The sequence below is a fragment of the Ixodes scapularis genome, unplaced genomic scaffold (genome assembly GCF_016920785.2).
Source record: "Ixodes scapularis isolate PalLabHiFi unplaced genomic scaffold, ASM1692078v2 PGA_scaffold12__126_contigs__length_90152505, whole genome shotgun sequence".
NCBI lineage: Eukaryota > Metazoa > Arthropoda > Arachnida > Ixodida > Ixodidae > Ixodes > Ixodes scapularis.
The window spans coordinates 3529890-3548215 of record NW_024609838.1 but is presented as its reverse complement, the minus strand read 5'-3'; the positions used below and the strand labels follow the sequence as shown (position 1 = coordinate 3548215).

The window sequence follows — 18326 nt, the reverse complement described above, 5'->3', positions numbered from 1 at the left end:
AAAGCTTACGAGGCCGCCATAAGACAAAATCTTTGGCGGCGCCGGGATTACAACTCCAGGTCTTTCCATATCCAGTCGGCGTGCCAGCCACTACACCATGCCCCCTGTTCTTTCTGGTGTTTCCCATCTGTCTTATTAATGCACCGAAATGTATCGAATCGCAGCTGTTCTAAAAATGTACGCCACCCCCTCCCCGAAATTTTGCTCTTCTCTGATCGGCAAATGTGGTTTGCTAGGCTGCACTCGCGCAATGGTCGTCTGGAGCATTTCGGAAGCACCGCTTTGTTTGGTAGCCGATTTAACGAGCGTTGGGGTTATGCAACCCAGCGCACATGGTTTCATGACAGGTAATTCAAAGGTAATGCGAGGTTTTGGGTCAATATTTTTGGAGATGGCCCCCTTTTTATTGTCGCAAAACACGCACAGCCCTCCTTCAAAGAGCGAAGGTAAGTAGCCAGAATCGTCTCGGCAACTAAAACGCATAAACAAAAATACAGTGTTGAATTTTTTTTTTTTTTGTGACAGGCAAAATTGTTGGGGCAGGTGAGGTTTACAATGTGGGAGTACTTGAAAAGCGGCAGTCCATATAGATTGCCAAGCCTCCATAAGGAGAAGCAAAAAATATCTGCATACACAGATGTGGCAACCAAGAGCTTCAATGTTGTATTCAAATCCCAACTTTGCTGTGAATTGCTTCACTGTATGGTGGAAATGACTCTCTTACACTGTCAAACAGTGCACATGAGTGTGATGTGCTATTAGAAACTCTGCTGAGGAGTTTTCTTTTTTTTTTTTTTTTTTTACAGCGGAGCTGTTAAGGGTTAGTTTCCCCAGGATCGTGTCCCCCACATAGAAATGAAGAAACCGAACTCTAGACACCCACAGCCATCTGTGAGCGACGGCGGCAAGCCACGTATCTGGTTGCCGCCGTCGCTCATAGATGGCGGCAGCCTCTCCACTCTGGTCTCTGGCCTGCCGACTCACGACCGGCCATTACTTTCCATTGTACAGCTCCGCTGGTCTTCCTTTTTACCAGAGTGGAAAGGCTGAAAGTTTTTTTGTTTGCCTTTTTTAATGACGTTACAATCAGGATTTCTTTGGCAATTTTATGTTTGAGCAAATTCATTTGTGTAAACATAAACGGAAAAAAAAAAAAAAATTTTTTTTCACAAAGTTTGTTGTTTTGCATTAACCCTTGTAAAAGGAATAAGTAGTGCAAAATAAACTCGCGATTCACCGTCAGACCAAAGGCGTTGTCCGGCAACCCTTAAAATTATATATAGCACAGCCCGGGTAAAATTAATAAAAGCAAATGTCTAGTGTCCACACGACAAGTCAGCACACTGAATAAACAATGCCATATCTGATACCTAGAGACAGACAAATCGCATCTCTGCGATAAGCACTCAAAAAGATGCGGCAAAGCATGATTGCATTCCTCCACATACCAAGACTCTAACCTAAAGGGACAGGTTGTCCCCGGTAAATACCCGCACCACCTGAAAACATCAAACTAGTCGCTCAATGAAAGCAACAATTCTTCATTAAAACTTGGGTAGATCACTCGGTGCAAGCGCTCGGTTAATACTTCGGTCATCGCGCAGTTGGGCCCAACCGGTCAGGCATGCTATGTTCCCTAAAGGGCTGCCCCAAACATGCCCGACAAACAATCGGCGGGTGGAGGGTGAAACCGTTCCACCGTTTTCTAGACTACTAAAGCAACTTACTTGATAAGAAATGAGAGATTCCTCTGCCCCAGTGGATCCTTTTAGCTTTGTCCCTTTCGGCTAGCACATCGTCCTCAAAATTTTCGCGGAGCAGGTTCAGTTAAACGCAAGCGCCGCCGTTATATTGACTATCTGTGCGGATTGACAAGTCTCGACAATCCACGGCTGTGTGTCTACGGCTGGGCTTGGTACGGGGCTTGGTGAGATGGGATGGCTATGGCTTGATACCGCACGATACGATTCAGAAGTTTCGCCTTCAGGTACCGCTTCAAAGGTTGTGGGGTTGCTCTTGCACAGAAGCATCGGTGCTGGGATCCAAAAGCGCTTCGTCATCGTCCGGATCTGCCTCCGGCATTCTGAGACAGTATCTGCAAGATCGTAGAACCAAACATTGTATCCGAATCCTGTTCCCACTATTTTGACAAGATGACTTGCCACCAATTGGGTTTCCGAGATGCATGCAAAAATGACCAGCATCCTTTTCAAGACACCCCATTCCCAACATCTTCCTCGTATATACCGTGATTACCCCATTTTATGACCACCAGTCAGTAGTGGAGATTCGGGGGGAGGGGTCAAGGTTTTCGTGCCTTACCATCATAATCGTGGGAAAAGCATTTAGAATAAGACCTCAATATTGAAATCTATCCCTCTTTTTATTGTCTGAAACTTACTGAGCCTGTCGTCAGACTCCCAAATGAACATTGAACGGCTGCTTGTAAGCTTGTTCATATAATCTAACAGATTCTCAAACTTGGAGGACATACTAAGAGAAGAGGGCAGAATGAAATGGTACTATCTGGCTTTCAGAAACAAAATGTCTGCTCTGTTTTTTTCATTTTCGCGTGAACATTCTACAATTGTCTTTTTTTCTTTTAATGCCACGCGACTCCTCGGCCGTTACTTTTGGTAGCGATCCAGTGTTTTTTTAGGGCGAAATCAGAATTTTGCTTTGAGTGAGGTGGTAGACACCAAATCAGGATAGCATGACATGTGCGAGTTTGGAGACATACATCTAAAAAAAGTAACATGCACCTTCTCAATACTATGCTTAAAGCTCATTAAAAACGAGCTTCCTGAAAACTAGCTCGTCCTCCAAAACTCCACATTTCAGATTTAACTCGACGAGAAAGAACGGTTGCCCAAATAATGACCAACAATGTCAAACGTACGATTAACTCCCACTGAGCAATGGATACCAGACCTCGACATCTCCTGCCCCCCCATATGGAAAGCATGCTTGCGTGGTTATTTTTCTTCTATGTCAAATCTCGGCTACAAAAAAGATCATAAACGTCCCAAGCCAGCTTTTCACATTGGCACCATTAGCGGCCAAAGAAAAGAAATGCGGCCAAGACACTCTTCCTTACATGAGGGCGGCCAACGGGAACAGCTGTAGCAAAGCACCGATGAGAAAAGGCAGTCCCGGCTGATACTCGAGGGCAGCGTTGAACACCAGCGAGGAAAAGACGTCGCCAAATGCCGGTACCAGCGATTCGCAGGTGGTCCAAAAAGAGAAAACCTTGGCTGTTGTCAACAAAGTGTGTGGAAAAAGAGAAACAACAGTATAAAAATTCTTTTAGCTTCTACTCGGTGAAGTTGGCCTAAACGAAACTGGCTAAAACTGAACAGTTTAAAAAAAAACACTGCTTCAAGGGAGTTTTTTTTTTTTTTTTTTAATTTCTGATTTAATTGAAATACAATTTTCTTAGCACATCTGACTTTACAATGTGATTATGAATATGTACTTAGTTTTGATATAGCTTGGCTGGGTTTTCTAATATTAGAAGAGTAATTTATGAAGTGTGGAAAGGATTAACAAAAATTCAAAAAGTACCGAACATTGAAAATGAATGTATGTGTTCAAAGTAGAAGTCTATGTGGAGAGTGAGTCGTCTGCTTGTTGCACAGGGGTTGCGGTGATGTCGGAACGATGCCGGGCTCTTATTGGCTTTGACTGGAACGATAGTGGGGAGACCTCGATGCTAGATGCCTTGAGGTCTACCCACTATTTTTTTCAATCGGCCAATAAGAGCTTGGCATTCTGACATCATCGCAACCCCTGTGCAAGAAGTGGACGAACTTGCGCTCTCCCTAGAAAGTGGTAAAGTATGATTCAGAGCACTAGGATGATTTACAAGCTTCTTTTTATGGCATTGAATACCTTAGTTTTAAAAATAATTTTAAACAAAACATCGGAGGCATTTACAAAAAGTACTGATGCCATATTTAAGGTATTTGCCCCCACTGCTGGTTAACTCATTTACATTGCTAGAAGAAACAGAAATAACAAGGATTGGCTGTGTACAAGCAAAACTATAAATTGCATAATATAGCAAAAAGTACGAAACATCCACTGTGAGAAAACAAAAGAAAACGTGCACAGACATATTTTACTGCTTTATAAAGCAGTATTTCAAAAGGGATGAAACCTACCTCATGAAAATACTCCAGGACAATATAAAAAGTTGCCTCTAAATCTACAAAAACACAATTTCAAAAATCTGTTTATCATTTTTTTTATTTCGAAGATCAGCGCACTAAGAAGAATTTTGAGTTCATCCTTCCATGGCAATAACTGATTCTATGCACTCTAGATGTCCTGGAAAACTCAAAATTACGATCATCTGCAACCTATTTTCATATTAAAACATAATCCAAGATGGCGACATGCCCCTTTTTTGCTGAAAAGGAGTATGTCGCTTTCAAAGAAGAAAAGGGCATGTTGCAATCCTTGATCACGTCCGCAACAGGAAAATAGGTCATACATAATCATAATCTGTAGCTTTTTAGGATGCTCAGAGTGTGTACATTGAAATACCACCATAAAAATTTAATCTCGTAGCCCCTTTTGCATTCTTTTAAGGCCAGCTAAATATCCAAGATTTTTTTTAAAATTCTAGGAAATAAGACATCTGCACTCACTTGCTTCGTAAGGACCAATGAGCTTCGAAGCATACGACGAAATCCCTACAGCAGCTGCCCCACCAGGTGAACCTATGACGTAACCTAGAACGACCAAGTTGTCAGGTCAGTATGCCTCCGCCAAAAATGGAAGCTTCCGAGCAACTTAAATGTCCTGTTGACGTCGGCAAGGTCAAAACACAATTTAGCCTCGTACATGATTTCAGCAAAAAATCAACATGGGAAGGCACGATTTCAAAAATGCTGCCTCGAATGATCTCCCCCCCTCCCGTCTCAACTGGGTTCCCCTTCGTTTGCAACAGCTGTTGCTTTGGAACGTTAAGAACCTATCCTCCTTTAAAAAAAATAGAATCTGAAGAAACAAACTGGAATACTTATGTACTATCGGCATGAAATAAATGTGAATACTGGAACGCAAACGCTGGTATGCGATTAGCGGAACGCATGGCCTTCGATGGCTAACTGGAGGCTGATAAAACTACGGGGAGCGGAGAGTGGGTCTGCGAGGGCGTGCACATCAAAGTAAGCACACACTCTCACACTCCACTCCACAATTTTATCAGCCTCCAAGTAGCACACCGTGTACTGAAGGCCACACGTTCTGGCGTTCGCGTTTCATTATATGCCAACAGTACCCAAGTGCTTCAAGTTCTGTCTGTGTTCAGCACTGCTTTTCCCAAGCTGTTATGCGATGGCAGGTCAGATATAACTAGAATGGGATTTATAACATGGCTTAAGAATCCAGTTTTTAGGGTGGCTGCTTCAACCTTTCAACTTCCAATGTCTATGAGCTTTTGCTGATGTGCTGACAATAGTACGGGCAAACTAGGCTCTTTACTGAAGATTTAAGGTATGTACTTTCTACTCAGAGTAGACTTACTCAAATAGTACATCCACTCCTCGGTGGCAAAACCCTTGATGGTGTTCTGCAGCGCAAACACAACGACCCCAATGATGGCGAGAGACGGGTCGCGGATCTGGAAGAGCCTGCTGAAGACGATGACACACACGGCCGTCGCGATCATCTGCATGATGCCGAAGAAGGCCGTCACGTTGGAGAACTTGACGGGGTTCCAGTCGAACCGGTTCTTTGTGTAGAAGTAGTTGATGTTCCTGGCAGCTGTAGCGGAGAGAAGAGAGGCACAGGGGTACCTTGTGGCAAGATGAGACCATCTCGAGGAACGAGTTTGTCTCAGAGAGCTCCGTCAAACCGGCCCCACCACCTGACCGATCAATTAATTTCACTTGCAGCCCATTCACACCCTCGCATTAGCCTAAGACTTAATTCCAATGATCTCTTGTGACGGGGACCAAACACATGCACACTAGCGCCATCTATGAGCTGACAGCGGAACCGCATCTCACTAGAGCAAAGGTTTTACGGTATTCACAAGATCAGATCTGTGTACCGTCCATGAGAAATGTTTTTTCACGAAATTGTCAGAAGCTTTTCGAGGCAAGAAAGAATGATGTACGAAAAAAAAAAAGAAGGAATATACGGAATGACCTTGCGTTCGTCGTCGAGAGAGATTTTAAGAGGTTCTAAAGCACACAGCCATCCAAACGAGCCACTCACTTTCGCTGTTGAACAGGATGAACCAGAGCGACACCATCATCAGCAGCAGTTTCGCCCGGTTCCAGCCAGGCCTGGGCTTGAACACCGATCGGCACCCTTCCCTGAGGTTATCCAGCCTCAGCAAGTCCCTCAAGAGCTCTCTGTAGCCTGTCCGGTGCAACTGGGCACTAAAGGGCACTGTCCAAAATATCCACAATGCCATCACCGCCAGAAGACCCGCCGAGGTCCCGTAGATGGGCTCGTAGCCGCCGCGGCTGAAGATCTGTCCCCCCGCAAACATCCCGAGCTGAAAGCCAAGAGTCAGCGCCGTCAGGATGCACGCGAACCGCACGGTCTTGAGTTCGGCCGTGACGGTCCGGGCGCCGTTGCTGTAGACCGAAGCGCAAACCGAGACGAGGCCGCCGCTGAGGCCATTGGGGAGACCGCAGAGGACGGTGGCGTACATGGGAACGCTGAAGACGATGACTGTATCAAGAGTCATGAGGTCCTGGAGGATGCCGCCAGCGATCGCGACCAAGATGGGGAGCTTGTGGCCATAGCGGTCGCTCCACGGGCTTACGAAAATGGACAGGAGGCCCGCGGGAACGAACTGAACCAGGAACAGGCACAGGTTGTGGATATTGGCATACCTGGAAAGAAAGGAAGATAAACAAGGAGCACCCTGAAATGCAACATATGGCTTGTTGATAAGAAGCTTCTTGTAAGACCTCCTGGTAGCTTTGTGTCTAAATTTACTGCACTCTGTCTATTCGTTGTCCCCGAGAGTGTGTAATACAAAAAAATACAGACCTATATGCCAACTTCTCTCAGTGACATCACATGCAGGCACTTCGCCCTCCAACATATTCGCGACTCCAGCGACCTATAGGGGGCGCCACCACCAAACAAACATGGCGGCTGAGTCCAGGTCGCATCGGCTCGGCCGGGCCGCCTGAATGGGTGGCGCATTCAATTTAACAAATTTTCTTTTGTTGAATGCCCAATTTTATGGGTATTTGAACTGAGACAGTTAAGTGTAGCCGGTGCGCATAAACTTGCCGAGCATAGCTTTGTTTTGCCGGTGTTTTTTTGTTTTTTTTCATGTCAAACTTTCGTTTCGGAGACTTCTATCAAAACCGAAACTATGGGCTCCGGAGAAACGGTAATAGACTCTAACTAGTTTTGATCATCTAAGGAAAGCGGCGAGGGCTACAAAATTGTTCCACCGAGAGTAATTTTTAGCTAACTCGCATGCCTCGACCATGCGACTTATCTGTCCGCAAATTGAGCTTTTGTGCCTGTCCGCGTTTCAAGAAACAGCTCCAGTCGTGTGCTCGGTCAAGAACACATGCTGCAGGAAAATTACAAAAATTAAGCAAGCGCTTCTTGAGCCAAGGAGTACGTCAACTCGCTGGCGCTTCACTAAGCAGCTGATACTCGTATTTCAATTCAGGTTTTAGTAGCAATCGAGAAGTCATTTTAACGAATATGCGGATTATGTATCATATTACGTACTATGGTTCTACTAAAGCGATATTAGTATATTCTTCGGGTTGAAATATGAACTTAGTTAACTAACTATTATGTGAACTGCTGAATAAAAGTATATTTGACAGACAGAGAGATACTACTTAAACTTAGCCAAACGGTTCTAGCCGGTAGAACGGAGACGAATGCGGACAAACTGAGGAGAGTCTTCATCGGAGATTCACTCAGACCTCTCTGCATTGAACTTGACTTCGAATCCTGAACGGATAAAATGAGTATTTTTTGTGGCCGGTCAACCTGAGCAATGTAGACGTACAGTAAAACCTTGTTATAACAAAGTTGAAGGAGCGGTCGTAATTATTTCGTTATAACCATTAGTTTGCTATAGCCACTGTCCATTTCTTCCCAATCTTAGCAAGCAAGGGGAATTATGATTGCTTTGTTATATCCATTAGTTTGTTATATCCCATTTTGTTATAACGAGGTTTTACTGTATATTGCTGCTGGCTTCAACAGGGGTTATAATATAAATATTGGAGGCGCGATAGATCCTAATGACGTGACAGCTTCTAACTTTGCGAGACGCGTCCCCCACCTTTTGAAAGCAGATAATTTCCCTCATTAATCATACGCAGCGAGCAGGTTTTCTGAATCAAGTAATTGCGAAATTAGCCCAACTCCTTCAATGTGGTCTTTTTCGGCAAAACGCCGCCAAGATGAATAGCCGACGCACCGGCCGGCGTTAGTGGCTCAAATTAACTTGAAGCTAATCGAGCACAACCAAACTCAAGGAAAGCAGCTATCGAACCTTCCCATTCACTTGACTGCAACATTGGTGTTCCCTCCAGTGAAGCACTTTGTCTGTTGACCTCAGTCCACTGTTCTACATCCTTATAAAGAAACCACCTATCAGTTACCAAGCAGTCGTCCCTTTGAATGTGATTAGAGACAGACGAGAAATCAAAACGTTTTTCCGTGATTCCTCCTAATCCAAAAAATTGAAAGCACGCGACCGTGTGTTGTGGAGTAAACGGGCTTTCAAACACGTGATGGAAAGAAACAATCTATTGAGGCTTCACCACACTAATGAACACTCAAGCAAACTTAAGAAATTTTCGGACCTTCGTCAAATTACATTGCTCGCCCCCGCGCCGACAGCACGTGTCTGCGAAAGCCATTAGAGACGCGGCGGGGCGCGGAGCGACCTGGACCGACTGGTTCCCGGTTTTCCCGCTTGGCAGCGTCCGTTTTGTTGGAGTCGCGAATTGGCTCAAGCGCACATATGTAATGCCCACAACTGGGAAATGAGCGGGGTGGTTTTAGACAGCTCTAGATAGATTTTACCATAGTTGACACGGTAGTGCCACAGGAGTGGTTATATTAGTTGTATCACAGCAGCTGTGGTCCAAGTAACAAAGTAAATACAGTGGCAATGTTGTAATGACTATGAGAGCAGTGCTGCTATAATGGGTATGATGAGAATGTCATAGCAGCTATGGTAATGCTGCTGCTACCATAGCTGTTACCATAAAGGCCCGTTCACACTTTTGCGACCGAGTACAACTGAGAGAGACGAGATCTCTTAAAACTTCTTAAATGTTTTTAGAATGAGGGAACGGAGGGAACACACTGGCATTGTGGTGCCATCTATGCGGTGACCCTGGAACTGCATTTCACAAGAGCGAAGGTTTTGCGGGATTTCAGAGGTCAAATGTGCGTAACACCCATAGAAAGGCTCGTTTATAACATTGACAAAAGTTTTTCGAGCCAAGAAAGAAAGGATAATGCGCGAGAAATAAAAAAAAATATGCTGGACCGCCGAGTTTACACTGCTTCCCAATAGTGTGTTCTCTGGTTTAAGAAGTTTTAAGGAACCCAGGTTTAAGAGGTCGCAAGAGTGTGAACGGGCCTTAATAGTACAGAAATGTTAATGACAGTTATAGCATAATGGCTATAGTGGCCCTGCTTGTTTTCAAGGTGAAAGCAGTGTTTTTTTGGTTGCAACATAGTCATTTTGGCATAGCTGCACAGCTTTTAGCTTTTTTTGCCCGATCCCCCAAAGTTCATCCCGGTGATATCCCACGCCGCCTGGGAATAGTTACGAATTTGCAGAAAGTAAGCGAATCGGCGAGGGAAAGAAAAGTATGGCCGTTGGACAGGGTGTCTAGCAAATTATTATTCTGGAATTCCCTGACTTTTCCAGGTTTTCCCTGGCGATTTCAGGTGAAATTCCCTGACCACTCTAAAGGCAGTTAAATATATAAGACCATTACAACACAAGGCATTGAGCATTGAGCACTGTGAATCATTCTCCATGGGCTTAATCCAATATGCATATTTTGAAATATTCGGGTTCGTCAAGTCTAGATTAAACGAGCACTTTCTTACCGCCGACATCGTCAGTGAAGAGGCCACTTCCGGAAACACAATGAAAACACGATGCTCAACCACACACATCAATAACCGAATGGCAGCATGGCCACCAGTCTCCAGATGCGCATTTTCGGATACTTTTGGCTTAAGTCTTGGATTGGATTAGGATTTGTGGCTTTCCCTTTTGTTATCTAGTAGCTCTAACTGGATTTAGCCTAGTGTTGCGCCCTCAATTCAATCCAAGGCTTGGACTGGATTTGTCGGCTGTTCCCTTTCGCATCAGGTAGCACACTCTACATCGGGTAAACAGAGCCTGAACTCCGCTCTAAGCAGAATTTATTGCCTATTTTTCTGTCCCCAAGTCCTCAAGTCTTTGCTCAGGGCACTCGATGGTGTTTCCAGCTCATTTTCCCTGACTGGGCTCGCTTTTTAACAATATATCTGACAATTCCTGGTTTTCCCGGTCGCTAGACGCCCTGTTAGAATCCATCCATCCATCCATCCATATACTGCTACAGCAGTTGTGTCAAAGGTGCGACGATAGCAGTGCTGAAGACGATACAGCAGCAACGCGGTACCGGTAAGAAAAAGTACCCCAGACAGCAATCACACAAATCCTAAATATCAAAGATTCCCCTGTGCAACACATTATTGGTTTCTCCTTCATGGCTCCCAAGTTGAAATCTTGCAAATGGGTTATGGAATTGGTCATATTTAGGGGTTAAAAGCACTAACAAACGACGGAGTAGAAGAGACGCACACCACGGAGAACAACTTACAACTGATGCGTGGCGATTGGGTGTGATGGGATGTGTGTCTTGTCGGTTTTGCAGTGGGTGTGTTTTTCGAAAGATTAAACCAGTTGTAAGTTGCGCTCTGTGGTGTGCGTCTCTCCTACTCATGCATAGTTTTTTTAGCACTTTTAACCCCTAAATCAACCAACTAGCCCAAATTCGAACGCTTCTAGAACTGGTCATAGCTGGATCCAGCTGGGACCAGTTTTATAATCCAGCTGCTGGTCGGCTGATTTTCCCCTGGGCTGTTTCCCAAACTCCGAAATGAACTCGGATGCTTTGCAGGCAATCAGTGAAGCAAAGTAGATTGGCCAATACAGTACATTCGCTCACCTGGTGACCTCGTCTTTGACAGTGATGTTCCACGAGAGGTTGCGGCAGGCAGAGGCGTTGATGTCATACTTGAAGAGGCAGGCCTTGGTCAGGAACAGGTCTTGTGTCATGACGAGTCGCATGGAGTAGGACATGGCGTAGACAAAAAGAAACAGCTCCAAGTGCAGCTTGCGGAAAAACTGGATCCAATCCACGCGGCGAAGAGCCGATCCAGCCGGCTTCTTGTCCAAGGTAACAACATCGTCCTGCTGGCCAGACTCCATGCTGTCAGCCGCCTGGCAAACAGAGTAAACAAAAAAAAATATTAGGGAAGGTTTTGCGTGCTAAACCAACAAAGGGCATCTGGCACGCCCCAGCCTTAGGATTAATTTCGACTGCCTGGGGATCTCGTGACGTTCAACCGAAAAATTGCAGCCCCTTCTCGGCAGTAAGCCTCTGTCATTGCGGGAACCTCGGCCAGAATTGGGGACTTGTTGTCTGGCACTAAGGACTCTTAGTCCGGCGTTTTGCCTCAGAGACACCGAGGCAGCTTGGCAACGCAAACAGAACAGAGAATGTATCAGACAAATCGATTCCTACGTCCACCTGAGTAAATCTGAGTGGTGAGGGATCGAAGGAAACAAGAAATGAGAACAACTCACTTGTCACTCAAACCCCTGCAAACAGAGGGAGTAGCGAGGAAAGAAGTAGAAAGATCGAGAGAGATGCCCCACCCCCTGACAGGTAACCCACCCCTATTGTTGGCTGGATTTGCTATTTTCTTTTAAACACCGAAAGATAGCTCACTCCTAGTAATCGCAGTGTTGGGACCAATGATGACCCCAGCGTAAATGCGTCTAGTTAGCTATGGCGAGATATAAGCTAACATTGGTGACTGTTAAGTACAGTCATCTGTGCTTTATTGCCCAGCCGTGATAACAAGTTTGGCAGGCACACATGATCTTAAAATAGCATTTTTTAAGACTTTTCTTGACTACACACCGAAAGTTAGCCCACTCCTTATTTCCACCTAATTTTCTCTCGATTTTAGGTGGGCTATTTCTCAAGGCATTACGGTACATCAGATGTAAAATGTACCATGTCTTGCGACGCAGAATCGTGGCGCGTTCTACTGCGAGCCGTCGTAATCACTATAGTGAACATAAACTAATGCAGATCTCAGAAATTAAAACAATTATGAAAATGCAAAAAAGAACACATCCGAACATACGTACGCAAGTGACAGTCCTACATGCCGTAAGTGAACATTTACAAGCAAGTTAAATTAAGCAGAGCTAGGGAATGAAAGATAAATACATTTACGACGAAAAACAATGAAGAAACGAAGTAGCAAATCCTGCATAAAAAAAAAGATTGAGTTCATTCCAAGTCTCAAAAGCAAAGAGGCAAAGATTTTTTTCCCGCGACCTGGAACTTAATTATAAAATACCCATGAAGAGAAACATTAAGAAAAAAAGATGTGAGGAGAGTTACGTAGCAGCTGCCGAGGATAGCTTTCGAGACATGCGGAGTTCGTATTGTGCAGAACTGCATGTCATTCTCTGGAAGCTCTGCGGTAGCAGAGAGCGGTGCACTGGTGCCACTGTGGAGGTACTAACAGTACTACGCAATGATGATATTCAAAATGGCGATACAGAAGGAAACAAACGTGTTGCATGTAACAGCTGCAAACGGTTGCGTGTGCAAACAATGAAAAAATGTCAGGAAACAGGTGCCGACGAGGCATTTCGAAACGAAAATGGGATGAGGCGGACACAACGTCGAGCAGTTATTCACAACTTGTCCGACCAGCTGTGCTTGTACAATCGTAATTGAGGGATCTGAAAACACTAGAAATTAAGCAGCTGTGAGAAGGGACAACAAAGAATTGTATGTTTAAAAGTAATTTCAGCAACAAGAAGGCTATCAGGTATAGTCAAGGGTCAGTCATTAGTCTAAAATCCAAATATCAGACCCAGTTTTTGGAGAAAAATACATATTCTTACTTCCGTATTGCTACCAATTCATCCTAACTGGCATACTGCCGGTATTTCTACTAAAGAACGGAGATATTTCCCATTAAAAAAAGTATATTGGCATGGGCACATAACAATACAAACGTGGGTGCATTGAAGCTAAGAGGAGGCTTGTGTGATCTTATTCTACTAAGACAGAAAAGCAGCAAAGAATACACTGAAACACTAATAATAAATTCTTATCGTGATTACTTGGCCTTTAATAGAATAAAAACTGACATCAGCTCCTTTATACTTGTCTTCACCTTAAGAACAGTAGTAAAAAAAAGTCCGGCTCTTCGCAGAGCATTACTCAATTCTCCCTTTATGTAGAGAATTAAGATACCTGCAGGGGTGTATTTTAGATTAGATATTTGCTATCTTATCAAGATGTACCCATTTCAAATGACATAAAACATTGCTTCTTCCGCAGACAACCAAATATTGTAAAAAGTACTTTGTGTGGCGTATGAACAATGCGCAAAACTTCAATTTTTGTTGAGGTGAAAACAAGTAGTATAAAAATTTGCTAAAATGGCAGTTGAGAGAGAGCGAATTGCACTCGGGCGTCAATTGGGCATAGGTCGTTGGCAGCGAGCCAAACAGAAAACACTTGTGTTTGCTGTGTACTTGGAAATAGCCTCCAAATGATAACAGAGCAGATAATGCAGAAAACAAACTTTCTCAGACGCCATGTCATGCGGGAGATGGACAGTCCAATCTAGTGCTCCCCTCGTTGTACGGCCAGTAAAGACCTGACAAACAACAGCTGTCCGTTGTTTCTTGCACACTAAAATCGATGCGTAACTCATGAAAGGTTAGGTGTTCAAAAGAAATCAGAATTAGCAAGAATGAACGCACAAATGAGTTCCCGGAGTTGCTGGCAGTTCCGGCTAATTTACGCCAATGTACCTCAGATCAAATTCACTGAGCAATCGTCCCACCATAGCAAAAATAACACAAAATTACGCTTCCACACATAATATCATTAAAAAAAAATTTATTTAAAGCTGCATTCTGAACCACTGGGTGTATCAATTTGAAGATAGACACTACATTCAATTTATAAAATTAATTTTTCTAGGTGTGCATTGCTGGTTTCCGAAGTGCAACAAAAAATGGGCGATAAAAATCAAATCACTGCTGATAAACGCTGATCCGAGCCCCATAATATTTACGATACGTGCACATTCACAGTTTTTGTCCTTCTACTTGTATACTAAGTATAGTAACAGCTGAAACAAAAATCAACTCACCCAGATGAAAAACAATGCACTTGTTGATATATCCACAAATACGGAAAAAAACACGTACAGACAGGTTAGGATGGGTTGCTAGATGTCTTTTTCCATTCTTTTTTTTTTTTTCCACATGAGCTTAGCCGACAACTTTCCCATTGCAGCAAATGAGAATGTGTTCAAATAATGTGCACTGTCCCAATGACATCCATGGGACGTTAAGAGAACATCAGTAGCCACATAGAGAAAGCCAAGCAAGAAGATGAGGATCAAACCTGATCTTGTAGTGCCCTGGGTCTCAGTAAGGGCACCTGGCTTCCTTGAAGGCTTTCCTGGTCGTCTGCTTGAAGCGACGCATGCATATACGGCCCGTTCGAAGATCACATGCTGAAGATCAGATGATTGCTGGGCTTCCCTCTGTGACCCCGCTTGCGATGGCTGCAATCACGAGAGGATGCGACAAGGGATTGCAATCTCAGAGGCTGCTATTGTATAGAATCGGGCTGGTTATCACTCCAGAGCCTACACCACCGGCAAACTGAGACAGAGTTTTCAGCAAGAAAAAACCTGGTAATTATGTTGTTACGCCCTGCTCAGCAGGAGTGAGCTAGCACAAACGGCAGTGCTGAAATAATCAAGAACGGTGCAGAAGTTTACATACACATGTGCAAATAAGTGTCACGCAGAAGGAAGTGGCTACTATATAGTGATTAACCGTGACAAAGCATGAAGAATACTTGGGAAGGTCAGAATTGCAAATTGTAAAGAAGTTTTGAGACCACTCTTCAAGTAAAGGGGAAAATGCTACCTGTTATCTATTCAGAAAATAAAGAAATGATTAATAATAATTTTTTTTTTTTTTATGTATGTGATTACTTCCAATGAGTCTACTCTATTAAATTTGCTCTTGTTTATTTATTTATTTTATTTATTGAAAGTACCCTCAGGGCCCGAAGGCATTACAGAGGGGGAGAGCACGTACATACCTTAAAATACCGGGCAAGCGCCCACTCAAACTTTAGAAATAATTGCAAAGAAATGGAGGATGGGCACGTCCAGTCATCAATTTTACATAGTAATGTACAGTGCGTATTATCTCAGATCTCACAAATTTGGTAATGGGCACTTCATGTGGAATGGGCGGATGTGCGGTATTCTACGGTAAAACAAAGATAGTAATATAGTAGCAAGTAAACAATATTAAATATACAACAAACAAAGAAAAATAACAGGTCATGGGTCACTGCAAAAATAGTTAGTGATGGAATTTCTAAACAAGTTAGTATCAGTTACAGTAGCAATCAAACCGGGGAGATAGTGGTTATGCGGGGCGCAAGTTTGTCTGCCTTTAGAGCAGGGGTCGCAGTAACGTCAAAAGGCCGAGCTCTGATTGGCTCCGATTGGAAGGATAGTGGGTAGACCTCACGGCAGCTAGTATTGAGATCTACCCACTCTCCCTCCAACACAGCCAATCGGAGCTCAGCGTTCTGACGTCTCTGCAACCCCTGCGCAAGAGGCAGAGAAACTTGTGCTCCGTATAGTGACGCTGTCCAATTCGAGGTTTATGGGTTTCGCCGTCCCCTTACTTTACGCTGATCAGTACGAACCTGCACGATCACACGCTTTCCTCAGAAAAGATCTCGGCAACTAATTTTCTGGTATTGAATATCCCAGCATGGGTCATTCCCAAACTGCATCAGCGTATAGCAATGATAATGAGGTTGTGCATGCGGTTGCATACGGATGAGCAAGTTAGCGCAAAGGTGCTGGCGCAAAACCAGGTCAAATATGTTTACGAAGGGTGTGTGTCATATTAGCAAACAAACGAAGGGCATCTGGTGCTTTCAAGCGAAGGATTGAGAAATAATTTAGACCGCATAGGGATCTTTTAATGTGATGCCTTCTCCTCCAGTAAACAGTGTCAATTAATGCATGAAAGTAAATTTTTCGGGGACTGCATCCCAGGACCAGAGCCCTGTGCAGTTCAAGAGTGAGTATCTATTTAAAGAACACCTCTTCAAAGTGAGTATCGACAACACGAGGTAAACAGAGAGAAAATTATGTTTCCTGCGCTTTCACAGGCGCAATTAAATTTAGAAACGGGGATGTCACGCGCTGTAACGCATTGCAACCCGATGGCGAAACAACCAAAAGGCGTCATCTGGAACATATTATGCCAAACAAAACGTCCCGGATCAAGTGATGTACCCTTGGATGCTTTGCTTTGCCTAGGCGACCGTATTTCACCGGATCCGCTCTTGATTTAATTAACTTTTTTCCCGAGTGTAGCTGGAAACAAGTGTTCAACAGTGACGCAAGAAAACGCTGTTTGATTACGTGGATTACGCACCCCTTTGCGACATCAACGCTGCGAACAGGTGCGATACGAGCACATTAAACGTGGAATTAAAGCTCCTGTAGAAATAAAGAGATCAATCTGGGGAACGGCGGTACTCACCTTGTGGATCACACATGAGCGGAAAGCTTACGACGAAGTAAAAGCATCTTAGGTGTGGAGAGAAAATGACTAGCCTCTGTGACTAGCTAATGATATAATACTATTTCCTGCTACACGACGCGGCCCTTGCGATTCCCACAGCAATGGGAGACGACGGATTCCGTCCTTCGGTGCTTCAGGGCTTCAGTCCGGTTGCTTCGGTCACACGGATGTTCTTGTTTATTACATGGTTTATTACCTCTCACCATAGATGGCAGCACCATGCCATTAAAGCTAATTTTCTAGAAAATAATGGAGAAAGATAATTAAAAAAAAAAAATGGACATCGGAAAGGTGAAGACGAGGTAATGCGACTTCTAATTTACTCATTTATGACGACGAACGATGGACATGGAAGACGCTCCGCGAGTATGCCGCGCAAGGTTTGATGCCGCGAGTGCGGTCACCGGACGGCCATCTTGCATCTCGAAAAATCGCGTTTTTGGAGCCTTGGGGAGGCTGGCGGCCAGCACGCTAATTACAGGTTTTCTTCACGATCGTCGTCATTCCCGAAAGAACTTTTTAAAAACCTTTTGTAAGCCGTGAGTATTTCCCTTGGGAATACGTGGAAATTTTTACGGAAGCGCAGTGCCGCGGAAAAAAAGGCACAACTCGTCCAAAGCAAGTTTCGTCGGTCTCGAGGCGTGATCAAAGTTTCCTTGGCACGCCGAAGCTCTACGTCTCTGTGGCTTCGCACGCTTGGATACCGATCAGGAATCGGCGCCGCTCTTTAGCCTAGCCATAGAAGAACATGACAGGGCAGCACTGATCATCTCGCTTAATTTTATTTCGCAACATTGATTGCGGGCACTTGCAAGAACGCGAGAAGCGGGGGGGGGGGGGGGGGGGGGGGGGGGGGACTTCATGAGTTGTGCTTCTGGCTGCTTGTATGTCTTGGTGGGTGCGAAAAGCACAGTGGAAACTTGGATTCGTCACATTATTAAACTCACAACCGTCAGAGTTGATAATCTGGCATTACTCTTATTTCAATAAATGAAAGGAAAATTAACCAAAGCCAGACGACCTAGGAAAACATATAAAATAGCGCAACAGAAACAAGGACAAGAAGTAAACAGGACAGCGCCTGTCCTGCTTACTTCTTGTCTTTGTTTCTGTTGCGCTATTTTATATGTTTTACTAAGATGAATCAACTAGCCCAACAACGTACCTTACTAGACCTAGGGAAAGTCTAGCCCATCGTATAAAACGATGCTCTCTGTGGCATAGAGCATGGGCTCAGCTTCAGTTATTGTTAAAATTCGGCTACTCTCATCATTAATTGAACACGAGCCATTTAGCGGCGAGATGTTTTGGTGGCGCCCTCCTATGGTTCCCCCTTGTGACGTCATCACCTTGCAAACAACAAGTTAAATGTTTGTAAATAGCATGGTGGAAGCTTGAA

The 18326-nt window shown here is 44.2% G+C and overlaps 1 protein-coding gene across 1 annotated transcript; it reads right to left on the bottom strand.

The window, feature by feature from the left end:
* Positions 1 to 359: 359 nt before the first annotated feature.
* Positions 360 to 17248, bottom strand: LOC8051029 (tetracycline resistance protein, class A). The gene is made up of 8 exons (XM_029991296.3): positions 16886 to 17248; positions 14703 to 14865; positions 11196 to 11470; positions 6229 to 6857; positions 5533 to 5772; positions 4653 to 4736; positions 3098 to 3254; positions 360 to 2095 (listed from the first exon to the last, which is right to left on the bottom strand). Exons 2-8 carry the CDS (start codon positions 14787 to 14789, stop codon positions 1996 to 1998), a joined length of 1572 nt encoding a protein of 523 aa, XP_029847156.2. The 5' UTR covers positions 14790 to 14865; positions 16886 to 17248; the 3' UTR covers positions 360 to 1995.
* Between the last annotated feature and the right edge of the window lie 1078 nt (positions 17249 to 18326).

Excerpts from the sequence above, each read along its gene's own strand:
- LOC8051029 (XM_029991296.3), bottom strand. The coding sequence starts at position 14,789 with ATGCATGCGTCGCTTCAAGCAGACGACCAGGAAAGCCTTCAAGGAAGC. Across the intron at positions 11,471-14,702 it reads CCAGGGCACTACAAGATCAG|GCGGCTGACAGCATGGAGTC; the intron begins GTTTGATCCTCA and ends TCTGTTTGCCAG. Across the intron at positions 3,255-4,652 it reads CATTGGTCCTTACGAAGCAA|CCAAGGTTTTCTCTTTTTGG; the intron begins GTGAGTGCAGAT and ends TGTTGACAACAG.